This window comes from Anomaloglossus baeobatrachus, chromosome 3, assembly GCF_048569485.1.
Source record: "Anomaloglossus baeobatrachus isolate aAnoBae1 chromosome 3, aAnoBae1.hap1, whole genome shotgun sequence".
NCBI classification, from domain to species: domain Eukaryota; kingdom Metazoa; phylum Chordata; class Amphibia; order Anura; family Aromobatidae; genus Anomaloglossus; species Anomaloglossus baeobatrachus.
Genome location: NC_134355.1, coordinates 456,035 through 468,176, shown reverse-complemented (window position 1 = coordinate 468,176; position 12,142 = coordinate 456,035). Strand labels below are relative to the sequence as shown.

At 53.7% G+C, this 12,142-nt stretch overlaps 1 protein-coding gene across 1 annotated transcript in view; it reads right to left on the bottom strand.

Moving 5' to 3' along the window:
• The window catches only part of GNMT (glycine N-methyltransferase), a 112,682-nt gene extending 106,052 nt beyond the window's left edge, over positions 1-6,630 (bottom strand). Inside the window, exon 1 of the mRNA XM_075337900.1 lies at positions 6,242-6,630. Coding sequence (XP_075194015.1) covers positions 6,242-6,447 — 206 coding nt within the window. The 5' untranslated portion in view covers positions 6,448-6,630. The remainder of the gene's footprint in view (positions 1-6,241) is intronic.
• Positions 6,631-12,142: the final 5,512 nt, after the last annotated feature.

Genomic DNA, 12,142 nt, shown 5'->3' with positions numbered 1-12,142 from the left:
AGCAATGCACAGCCCTGTATGAGCTGCGCTGTGCTCTGGTATGAGTGATGTGCAGCCCTGTGTGCGATGCTCGCAGTGTTTGAACGGCTCATACTTGGGTAAAATCAGCGTGGTCAGATGCAGTGTGCACACGCAAAATAATAATATAGAAAACCTCTGCCCCTAGACGTGTTCTGCTAATGGCTGGCGGCTTGTGGGCGGAGCCACAAAATGCCCAATTACTGACTTCCAAGGAAGTTCGGATCAAGTCAAAGTCACAAACTGAACCTTTTCTTTTTTTTTTTAAGGTTCGACTGTTCCTGCCGAACCGAACGACCAAAGGTTCCCTCATCTCTACTTCCAGCTCGCATTAGTCATCGCCCGCCATACAGTGCGCCGCTCGGACCTCCCCCCTGCCATACAGTGCGCCCCTCGGACCTCCCCCCCGCCATACAATACACCACTCATATTTAGTGCGGGGGACCGACGGAGGCGCGCACTACACATAGCGTGGGGGCGACGGAGGCGCGTATTTCTTGCTCTACTTCACTCTCTTATGCTGGCAGTGTATGTCTACAGCGTCGGTCTGGCGTGCTGGGGTAGCGGGGTAACCCCCGGTAGGCCCCAACCTTTGTTTCAAACTAAGCTGTTCCCGGCAGCCTGCAGGGGCCCAAGCCGGGTGTATTAACATCACCTGCAGCCACGGCTCCTTAAACCGTCGCCGCAGGTGATGACACTATGCAGCAGTCAGATTATAACAGTAGCTACAGGGGAGGGAGAGAGGGGGGCGGTCCTGGCCTGGAGGGGCAGCCGGAAATTATGAGCTGCAGAGCGGCAGGGGCAGAACACAAGCTGCTTCTGAGAGGAAGAAAATGCAATCAGTGGTGGATCAGCAGGACCTGCCGTGATGTCATGTTCATGTGACCGTGTGGGAGGAGCCGGGCAGGAGCTGCTGACCGAGGAAGATGTGCCCGTATGAAGGATGATAGATGAAGGGGTGCAGGGTGAGTGGCATATGAGGGGTCCAGACTGACAGAGGGGTTTTAAGAGATACTGCGTGTAGTACATGGGGTTTCAGTGTGTTTGAGAGAGGGGTAATTTGGGGTACAGCCAGTCTGAGATATGCAGGGCAAGAGGGTGCTGGGTGTGTGTGATTTGGAGGGTGCTGGGTGTGTGTGATTTGGGGGGTGCTGGATGTGTGTGATTTGGGGGGTGCTGGATGTGTGCATTAGTCCCTGCTGCGTGACATGAGTGAAGTCCACACAGTAACCATATATCAGTAGGGTTCTGAAATCCATCTTGTCCTTTACTCCCCAGCTTTCCCATTCTCTGATATCATGGGAAAGCTGGGTGCTGAAGACAAGATGGCTATCAGAACATAGAAAAGCTGGGTGGTGAGGAAAAGAACCAAGTGTCCAGAGTAATTATCCTTTACCAAGAATAAAGCGTCATTATCCTGTACCCCCAGTGTCATTATCCTGTACCCCCAGTGTCATTATCCTGTACCCCCAGTGTCTGCGTCATTATCTTAGGCTATATGTAATTACTCTTCAGAGGGGTCTCTATATGTGATGAAAGTACAGGAGGGGCCTCAGTATAAATACTGTATATGTAAAATAAAATTAAAAAAAAGCCTGATCTGCCTATAGAGCAGTCGTCAGAATACACAGGACTAGTAAAGGGTTTATCAACATGTAAGACTAATTTGGAAACCATAGTGAAGACAAATATTCACCAGAGTCTTCAACTGGAAAAGTGTATTGGGTGGTAATGCTTCACACCATCACATATTGACTCTTAGGTGGGCTTTAACCGTTGCGACATCGCTACCGATATATCGTCGGGGTCACGTCGTTAGTGACGCACATCCGGAGCCGGTAGCGACATTGCAATGTGTAAATCCTAGGTGTGACGATGAACGAGCGCAGAAGCGTACAATATCGCTGATCTGCGGAACGTCGTTCATTTCCATAATGTCAGTTCAGCCGCAGGTACGATGTTTGTCGTTCTTCCAGTAGCACACATCGCTATGTGTAAACCCGAGGGACCGATAAACATGTCCTTACCCGCGTCCACCGGCAATGCGGAAGGAGGTGGGCGGGATTTTATGTCCCGCTCATCTCCGCCCCTCCGCTTCTATTGGCCGGCCGATTAGTGACGTTGCGGTGACGCCGAACGCACCTCCCCCTTGATGGAGGGATTGTTCGGCGATCACCGCGACGTTGCCAACAAGGTATGTGCCTGTGAAGCTGCTGTAGCGATAATGTTTGCTACAGCAACGATATCGCATGTGCGACGAGGGCGGGTACTATCGCGCTCGACATTGCTAGCCGATGCTAGCGATGTCGCAACGTGTAAAGTACCCCTTAGGCTACTTTCACACATCAGTTTTTTTCCATCAGGCACAATCCGGAGAAAAATGGATAAAACGGATCCGGCGCCGGATCCGTTTTATCCGCATTGATTTATATTAGCGCTGGATGGCATTGCATCTAGCTTTTTCCGGATCTGGTGTAATTGGTTAATGCGGCGGCCAGATGGAACGTTTCTTGCAACGTTTTTTGTCTCTGACAAAACAACTCATGGCGCCGGATTCGGCGCGATACGCTTGATTTACAATGGAAGTCTATGGACGCCGGATCCGGCATAATATGGCAAAAAATGGAGGTGGCCGCCGGATTCGTTTTTTTAAAACTGAGCATGCTCCAATTTATTGTAAAAAAAACGGATCCTGCAAGAAAATGGACGAAACGGATGCAAAAACGGATGTGCCGGATCTGTTTTTCGACAAATCTGGTATACCGGATTCTTAAAAAAAAAAAAAAAGGATCCGGCGCATCAGTTTTTTGCATATCCTGCGCCGGATCCGTTGCATCAAGCACACGCCGGATTGTGCCTGATGCCAAAAACCTGATTTGTGATAGTAGCCTAAGGGTATGTGCCCATAATCAGGACTCACTGCGTCCTGCACACAGCGGGTCCTGACCGGCGGGGCCATGAGTCTCCTCTGCAGGAGAACGCAGGAGACCGCAGCTGCTCGTACCCACAATCAGGGTTCAGAGCGCTGCGGTCTTTCGCTTCTGTTTCCCCTACGGAGGAGCATGCGATTACGCAGCAAACAGTCGGTCTGAAAAGACACTCCGCAGGTCAGAGTTTGCTGCAGGAAAAAGAATCACAGGCATGAGATTTCTAGAAACCATCCACTGTGCTTGTGCTGTACACCGCAGCTGAATCATGCTACTTCCAGCATGCTGCATACACCGATCGTGGGCACGCAGCCTTATTCCCCCATATGGTGGATAGATGGGGCACAGGTGGATTACGGTTGGTCATCTTTTCCATATGAAGATGCTGGATAACGTTCTGCTTCACTGTGAATATTGTTTGGCTGATGGTGGTTTTCCTAGGACAAGGAATGTGTAAGAAAAACTGCGACTGACTGTAAATAACAGATTCCATTAGTAACTATATAAGATGCTACAAGAAATCCTGTGCTGATATCTGCAGGCACAAGACAGGAGGCACGAGACAAGAGGCGAGGCACGGGACAGGAGGCACGGGACAGGAGGCACGGCACGGGACAGGAGGCACAAGACAAGAGGCACGGCACGGGACAGGAGGCACAAGACAAGAGGCACGGCACGGGACAGGAGGCACAAGACAAGAGGCACGGCACGGGACAGGAGGCACAAGACAAGAGGCGAGGCACGGGACAGGAGGCACAAGACAAGAGGCGAGGCACGGGACAGGAGGCACAAGACAAGAGGCGAGGCACGGGACAGGAGGCACGGGACAGGAGGCGAGGCACGGGACAGGAGGCACGAGACAAGAGGCGAGGCACGGGACAGGAGGCACGAGACAAGAGGCGAGGCACGGGACAGGAGGCACGAGACAAGAGGCGAGGCACGGGACAGGAGGCACGAGACAAGAGGCGAGGCACGGGACAGGAGGCACGAGACAAGAGGCGAGGCACGGGACAGGAGGCACGAGACAAGAGGCGAGGCACGGGACAGGAGGCACGAGACAAGAGGCGAGGCACGGGACAGGAGGCACGAGACAAGAGGCGAGGCACGGGACAGGAGGCACGAGACAAGAGGCGAGACACGGGACAGGAGGCACGAGACAAGAGGCGAGGCACGGGACAGGAGGCACGAGACAAGAGGCGAGGCACGGGACAGGAGGCACGAGACAAGAGGCGAGGCACGGGACAGGAGGCACGAGACAAGAGGCGAGGCACGGGACAGGAGGCACGAGACAAGAGGCGAGGCACGGGACAGGAGGCACGAGACAAGAGGCGAGGCACGGGACAGGAGGCACGAGACAAGAGGCGAGGCACGGGACAGGAGGCACGAGACAAGAGGCGAGGCACGGGACAGGAGGCACGAGACAAGAGGCGAGGCACGGGACAGGAGGCACGAGACAAGAGGCGAGGCACGGGACAGGAGGCACGAGACAAGAGGCGAGGCACGGGACAGGAGGCACGAGACAAGAGGCGAGGCACGGGACAGGAGGCACGAGACAAGAGGCGAGGCACGGGACAGGAGGCACGAGACAAGAGGCGAGGCACGGGACAGGAGGCACGAGACAAGAGGCGAGGCACGGGACAGGAGGCACGAGACAAGAGGCGAGGCACGGGACAGGAGGCACGAGACAAGAGGCGAGGCACGGGACAGGAGGCACGAGACAAGAGGCGAGGCACGGGACAGGAGGCACGAGACAAGAGGCGAGGCACGGGACAGGAGGCACGAGACAAGAGGCGAGGCACGGGACAGGAGGCACGAGACAAGAGGCGAGGCACGGGACAGGAGGCACGAGACAAGAGGCGAGGCACGGGACAGGAGGCACGAGACAAGAGGCGAGGCACGGGACAGGAGGCACGAGACAAGAGGCGAGGCACGGGACAGGAGGCACGAGACAAGAGGCGAGGCACGGGACAGGAGGCACGAGACAAGAGGCGAGGCACGGGACAGGAGGCACGAGACAAGAGGCGAGGCACGGGACAGGAGGCACGAGACAAGAGGCGAGGCACGGGACAGGAGGCACGAGACAAGAGGCGAGGCACGGGACAGGAGGCACGAGACAAGAGGCGAGGCACGGGACAGGAGGCACGAGACAAGAGGCGAGGCACGGGACAGGAGGCACGAGACAAGAGGCGAGGCACGGGACAGGAGGCACGAGACAAGAGGCGAGGCACGGGACAGGAGGCACGAGACAAGAGGCGAGGCACGGGACAGGAGGCACGAGACAAGAGGCGAGGCACGGGACAGGAGGCACGAGACAAGAGGCGAGGCACGGGACAGGAGGCACGAGACAAGAGGCGAGGCACGGGACAGGAGGCACGAGACAAGAGGCGAGGCACGGGACAGGAGGCACGAGACAAGAGGCGAGGCACGGGACAGGAGGCACGAGACAAGAGGCGAGGCACGGGACAGGAGGCACGAGACAAGAGGCGAGGCACGGGACAGGAGGCACGAGACAAGAGGCGAGGCACGGGACAGGAGGCACGAGACAAGAGGCGAGGCACGGGACAGGAGGCACGAGACAAGAGGCGAGGCACGGGACAGGAGGCACGAGACAAGAGGCGAGGCACGGGACAGGAGGCACGAGACAAGAGGCGAGGTACGGGACAGGAGGCACGAGACAAGAGGCGAGGCACGGGACAGGAGGCACGAGACAAGAGGCGAGGCACGGGACAGGAGGCACGGGACAGGAGGCGAGGCACGGGACAGGAGGCACGAGACAAGAGGCGAGGCACGGGACAGGAGGCACGAGACAAGAGGCGAGGCACGGGACAGGAGGCACGAGACAAGAGGCGAGGCACGGGACAGGAGGCGAGGCACGGGACAAGAGGCGAGGCACGGGACAGGAGGCGAGGCACGGGACAGGAGGCGAGGCACGGGACAGGAGGCGAGGCACGGGACAGGAGGCGAGGCACGGGACAGGAGGCGAGGCACGGGACAGGAGGCGAGGCACGGGACAGGAGGCGAGGCACGGGACAGGAGGCGAGGCACGGGACAGGAGGCACGGCACGGGACAGGAGGCACGGCACGGGACAGGAGGCACGGGACAAGAGGCACAGGACAAGTCTCTAATGCGCACTGTAGAGTTTACTAAAAAGCCAATGTTATACCGAGAGAAGCCTAAAATGATCAAGATCTAAAAACGTTCATGGCAGCCATAGTGCGGGCCCCCAGAGGCAATTCCCTGCTGGGCCCCTCACACCCCAGTCCGACCCTGTGTGTGTCCAGCTCTCTCAGCTCACCCCGTGCCGCAGGCGACGTCCAGCACTGTCTGGCAGCCATGTGTGTGCAGCAGGCTCAGGATCCAGCTCCGATATTCATCTGTGCGACCCCGCTTGTCTCCAATGTAGTAATGCCAGACACGAGCCGCTCGGCCGTCCGCGTACTGGTCGGGGAGACCCTCGGCTGCGACCCCCAGAGAACGCGTCCTGTACACACTGTCCACCATGGTGTGCACCTCTGCTGCGGACACGTGGAAATGTCAGATCCAGTCAGCGCTGTGTGTGGAGGATGTGCTGAGTGTGCAATCTGCCGAGTCAGCGGCCCCGGGACCCTGCCCGACCAATCTGTGAGCAGACCTGTCTGACACCCCGTTCAGGACCCGGCCACAGCCAAAACACACAGCTGACAGCTTCCCACAATCAGTGCACGCCGCCCACAATCACTGTCACGCCTCCCACACAGCCAATCACAAGTGAGGCTCACAGGGGTGGAAGTACCGGCGAGGACGTCGCCCGATGTCAGCAGAAGCCTCTGTGCGCCTCAGTCACCCGGGGACGTGTCCGGAGAGTTCACTGATCTCTACATGTTCCCTGTGTAAAAAGGAAAGAACATGGAGGCTGGAGGGAGGCACTGAGGGAGAAGAAAACAGAGAAATAGAAGACAGGAAAAGGGGAGAAGACAGAGGGGAAAAACGGGAAATGATGGGAAAAAGGGGAAAAGACAGGGGAAAAAGGGAAAAGACAGGGGAAAAAGAAAAGACAGAGGATAAAGGGAGAAGAAAGAGGAGAAAAGGGGAGAAGACAGAGGGGAAAAAGGGGAAAGAGAGGAAAAGGGGAGACGACAGGGGAAAAAGGAAAGAACATAGGGGCTGGAGGGAGGCACTGAGGGAGAAGAAAACAGAGAAATAGAAGACAGAGGAAAAGGGGAGAAGACAGAGGGGAAAAACGGGAAATGATGGGAAAAAGGGAAAAGACAGGGGAAAAAGGGAAAAGACAGGGGAAAAAGGGACAAGAAAGAGGGGAAAAGGGGAGAAGACAGAGGGGAAAAAGGGAAAAGACGGGAAAAAGGGGAAAAGACAGGGGGAAAAGGGAAAAGACAGGGGAAAAAGGGAAAAGACAGGATAAAGGGAGAAGAAAGAGGGGAAAAGGGGAGAAGACAGAGGGGGAAAAGACGGGAAAAAGGGGAAAAGACAGAGGGGAAAAAGGGAAAAGACAGAGGATAAAGGGAGAAGAAAGAGGGGAAAAGGGGGAGAAGACAGAGGGGAAAAAGGGAGAAAAGGGGAGACGACAGGGGGAAAAGGAAAGAACATGGAGGCTGGAGGGAGGCACTGAGGGAGAAGAAAACAGAGAAATAGAAGACAGGAAAAGGGGAGAAGACAGAGGGGGAAAAGACAGGGGAAAAAGGGAAAAGACAGAGGATAAAGGGAGAAGAAAGAGGAGAAAAGGGGAGACGACAGAGGGGAAAAAGGGGAAAAGACGGGGAAAAGACGGGGAAAAGGGAAAAGACAGGGGAAAAAGGGAAAAGACAGAGGATAAAGGGAGAAGAAAGAGGGGAAAAGGGGAGAAGACAGAGGGGAAATAGGGGAAAGAGAGGAAAAAGGGAGAAAAGGGGAGACGACAGGGGAAAAAGGAAAGAACATGGAGGCTGGAGGGAGGCACTGAGGGAGAAGAAAACAGAGAAATAGAAGACAGGAAAAGGGGAGAAGACAGAGGGGGAAAAGACAGGGGAAAAAGGGAAAAGACAGAGGATAAAGGGAGAAGAAAGAGGGGAAAAGGGGAGAAGACAGAGGGGAAAAAGGGGAAAATACGGGAAAAAGGGGAAAAGACAGAGGGGAAAAAGGGAAAACACAGAGGATAAAGGGAGAAGAAAGAGGGGAAAAGGGGGAGAAGACAGAGGGGAAAAAGGGGAAAGAGGAAAAAGGGAGAAAAGGGGAGACGACAGGGGAAAAAGGAAAGAACATGGAGGCTGGAGGGAGGCACTGAGGGAGAAGAAAACAGAGAAATAGAAGACAGGAAAAGGGGAGAAGACAGAGGGGGAAAAGACGGGGAAAAGACAGGGGAAAAAGGGAAAAGACAGACGAGAAAGGGAGAAGAAAGAGGAGAAAAGGGGAGAAGACAGAGGGGAAAAGACGGGGAAAAGACAGAGGGAAAAGACAGAGGATAAAGGGAGAAGAAAGAGGGGAAAAGGGGAGAAGACAGAGGGGAAAAGACGGGAAAAAGGGGAAAAGACAGAGGGAAAAGACAGAGGATAAAGGGAGAAGAAAGAGGGGAAAAGGGGAGAAGACAGAGGGGAAAAAGGGGAAAGAGAGGAAAAAGGGAGAAAAGGGGAGACGACAGGGGAAAAAGGAAAGAACATGGAGGCTGGAGGGAGGCACTGAGGGAGAAGAAAACAGAGAAATAGAAGACAGGAAAAGGGGAGAAGACAGAGGGGAAAAGACGGGAAAAAGGGGAAAAGACAGGGGAAAAAGAAAAGACAGAGGATAAAGGGAGAAGAAAGAGGAGAAAAGGGGAGAAGACAGAGGGGAAAAAGGGGAAAGAGAGGAAAAGGGGAGACGACAGGGGAAAAAGGAAAGAACATGGGGGCTGGAGGGAGTCACTGAGGCAGAAGAAAACAGAGAAATAGAAGACAGAGGAAAAGAGGAGAAGACAGAGGGGAAAAAAGGGAAAAGACAGAGAGGGGGAAAAGACAGAGGGGAAAAAGGGAAAAGACAGAGGATAAAGGGAGAAGAAAGAGGGGAAAAGGGGAGAAAAGGGGAGAAAACAGAGGGGAAATAGGGAGAAGAAAGAGGGGAAAAGGAAAGAAGACTGAGGGGAAAAAGGGGAAAATACGGGAAAAAGGGGAAAAGACAGAGGGGAAAAAGGGAAAACACAGAGGATAAAGGGAGAAGAAAGAGAGGAAAAGGGGGAGAAGACAGAGGGGAAAAAGGGGAAAGAGGAAAAAGGGAGAAAAGGGGAGACGACAGGGGAAAAAGGAAAGAACATGGAGGCTGGAGGGAGGCACTGAGGGAGAAGAAAACAGAGAAATAGAAGACAGGAAAAGGGGAGAAGACAGAGGGGGAAAAGACGGGGAAAAAGGGAAAAGACAGACGAGAAAGGGAGAAGAAAGAGGAGAAAAGGGGAGAAGACAGAGGGGAAAAGACGGGGAAAAGACAGAGGGATAAGACAGAGGATAAAGGGAGAAGAAAGAGGGGAAAAGGGGAGAAGACAGAGGGGAAAAGACGGGAAAAAGGGGAAAAGACAGAGGGAAAAGACAGAGGATAAAGGGAGAAGAAAGAGGGGAAAAGGGGAGAAGACAGAGGGGAAAAAGGGGAAAGAGAGGAAAAAGGGGAGACAACAGGGGAAAAAGGAAAGAACATGGAGGCTGGAGGGAGGCACTGAGGGAGAAGAAAACAGAGAAATAGAAGACAGGAAAAGGGGAGAAGACAGAGGGGAAAAGACGGGAAAAAGGGGAAAAGACAGGGGAAAAAGAAAAGACAGAGGATAAAGGGAGAAGAAAGAGGAGAAAAGGGGAGAAGACAGAGGGGAAAAAGGGGAAAGAGAGGAAAAGGGGAGACGACAGGGGAAAAAGGAAAGAACATGGGGGCTGGAGGGAGTCACTGAGGCAGAAGAAAACAGAGAAATAGAAGACAGAGGAAAAGAGGAGAAGACAGAGGGGAAAAAAGGGAAAAGACAGAGAGGGGGAAAAGACAGAGGGGAAAAGGGAAAAGACAGAGGATAAAGGGAGAAGAAAGAGGGGAAAAGGGGAGAAGACAGAGGGGAAATAGGGAGAAGAAAGAGGGGAAAAGGGGAGAAGACAGAGGGGAAAAAGGAAAGACAGAGGGGAAAAGGGAGAAGACAGAAGGGAAAAAGGGAGAAAAGATGGCAAAGGGGAGAAGACAGAGGGGAAAAAGGGAGAAAAGAGGGCAAAGGGGAGAAGACAGAGGTGAAAAAGGGAGACAAGGGGAGAAGACAGAGGGGCAAAGGGGAGAAGACAGAGGGGAAAAGGGAGAAGTCAGAGTGGAAAAAGGGAGAAAAAAGTGCAAAGGGGAGAAGACCGAGGGGAAAAAGGGAGAAAAGAGGGGAAAGGGGAGAAGACAGAGGGGAAAAGGGAAAAAACAGAGGGGAAAAAGGGAGAAAAGAGAGCAAAGGGGAGAAGACACAGGAGAAAAAGGGAGAAAAAAGGGCAACGGGGAGAAGACAGAGGGGAAAAAGGGAGAAAAGAGGGGAAAGGGGAGAAGACAGAGGGGAAAAAGGGGGCAAAGGGGAGAAGACTGAGGGGAAACAGGGAGAAAGAGGGGAAAAGGGAGAAGACAGAGGGGAAAAAGGGAGAAAAGAGAGCGAAGGGGAGAAGACAGAGGGGAAAAAGGGAGAAAAGAGGGCAAAGGGGAAAAGACGGGAAAAGGGAGAAGACAGAGGAGAAAAAGGGAGAAAAGAGGGCAAAGGGGAGAAGGCAGAGGGGAAAAAGGGAGAAGAAAACAGAGAAAGAGAAGACAGGGGGAAAAGGGAGAAAGATGGGAAAAAGGGAGAAAAGAGAGCAAAGGGGAGAAGACAGAAGGGAAAAAGGGAGAAAAGAGGGCAAAGGGGAGAAGACAGAGGTGAAAAAGGGAGACAAGGGGAGAAGACAGAGGGGCAAAGGGGAGAAGACAGAGGGGAAAAGGGAGAAGTCAGAGCGGAAAAAGGGAGAAAAAAGTGCAAAGGGGAGAAGACTGAGGGGAAAAAGGGAGAAAAGAGGGGAAAGGGGAGAAGACAGAGGGGAAAAGGGAGAACACAGGGCGGAAAAAGGGAGAAGTCAGAGGGGAAAAAGGGAGAAAAAAGTGGAAAGGGGAGAAGAACGAGGGGAAAAAGGGAGAAAAGAGGGGAAAGGGGAGAAGACAGAGGGGAAAAGGGAGAAGACAGAGGGGAAAAAGGGAGAAAAGAGAGCAAAGGGGAGAAGACACAGGAGAAAAAGGGAGAAAAAAGGGCAAAGGGGAGAAGACAGAGGGGAAAAAGGGAGAAAAGAGGCGAAAGGGGAGAAGACAGAGGGGAAAAAGGGAGAAAAGGGGGCAAAGGGGAGAAGACTGAGGGGAAACAGGGAGAAAGAGGGGAAAAAGGGAGAAAAGAGAGCGAAGGGGAGAAGACAGAGGGGAAAAAGGGAGAAAAGAGGGCAAAGGGGAAAAGACGGGAAAAGGGAGAAGACTAAGGAGAAAAAGGGAGAAAAGAGGGCAAAGGGGAGAAGACAGAGGGGGAAAGGGGAGAAGACAGAGGTGAAAAAGGGAGACAAGGGGAGAAGACAGAGGGGCAAAGGGGAGAAGACAGAGGGGAAAAGGGAGAAGTCAGAGGGGAAAAAGGGAGAAAAAAGTGCAAAGGGGAGAAGACAGAAGGGAAAAGGGGAGAAGACAGAGGTGAAAAAGGGAGACAAGGGGAGAAGACAGAGGGGCAAAGGGGAGAAGACAGAGGGGAAAAGGGAGAAGTCAGAGGGGAAAAAGGGAGAAAAAAGTGCAAAGGGGAGAAGACCGAGGGGAAAAAGGGAGAAAAGAGGGGAAAGGGGAGAAGACAGAGGGGAAAAGGAAGAAGACAGAGGGGAAAAATGGAGAAAAGAGAGCAAAGGGGAGAAGACACTGGAGAAAAAGGGAGAAAAGAGGCGAAAGGGGAGAAGACAGAGGGGAAAAAGGGAGAAAAGGGGAGAAGACAGAGGGGAAAAGGGAGAAGACAGAGGGGAAAAAGGGAGAAAAAAGGGCAAAGGGGAGAAGACTGAGGGGAAACAGGGAGAAAGAGGGGAAAAGGGAGAAGACAGAGGGGAAAAAGGGAGAAAAGAGCGAAGGGGAGAAGACAGAGGAGAAAAAGGGAGAAAAGAGGGCAAAGGGGAGAAGACAGAGGGGAAAAAGGGAGAAGAAAACAGAGAAAGAGAAGACAGGGGGAAAAGGGAGAAAGATGGGAAAAAGGGAGAAAAGAGAGCAAAGGGGA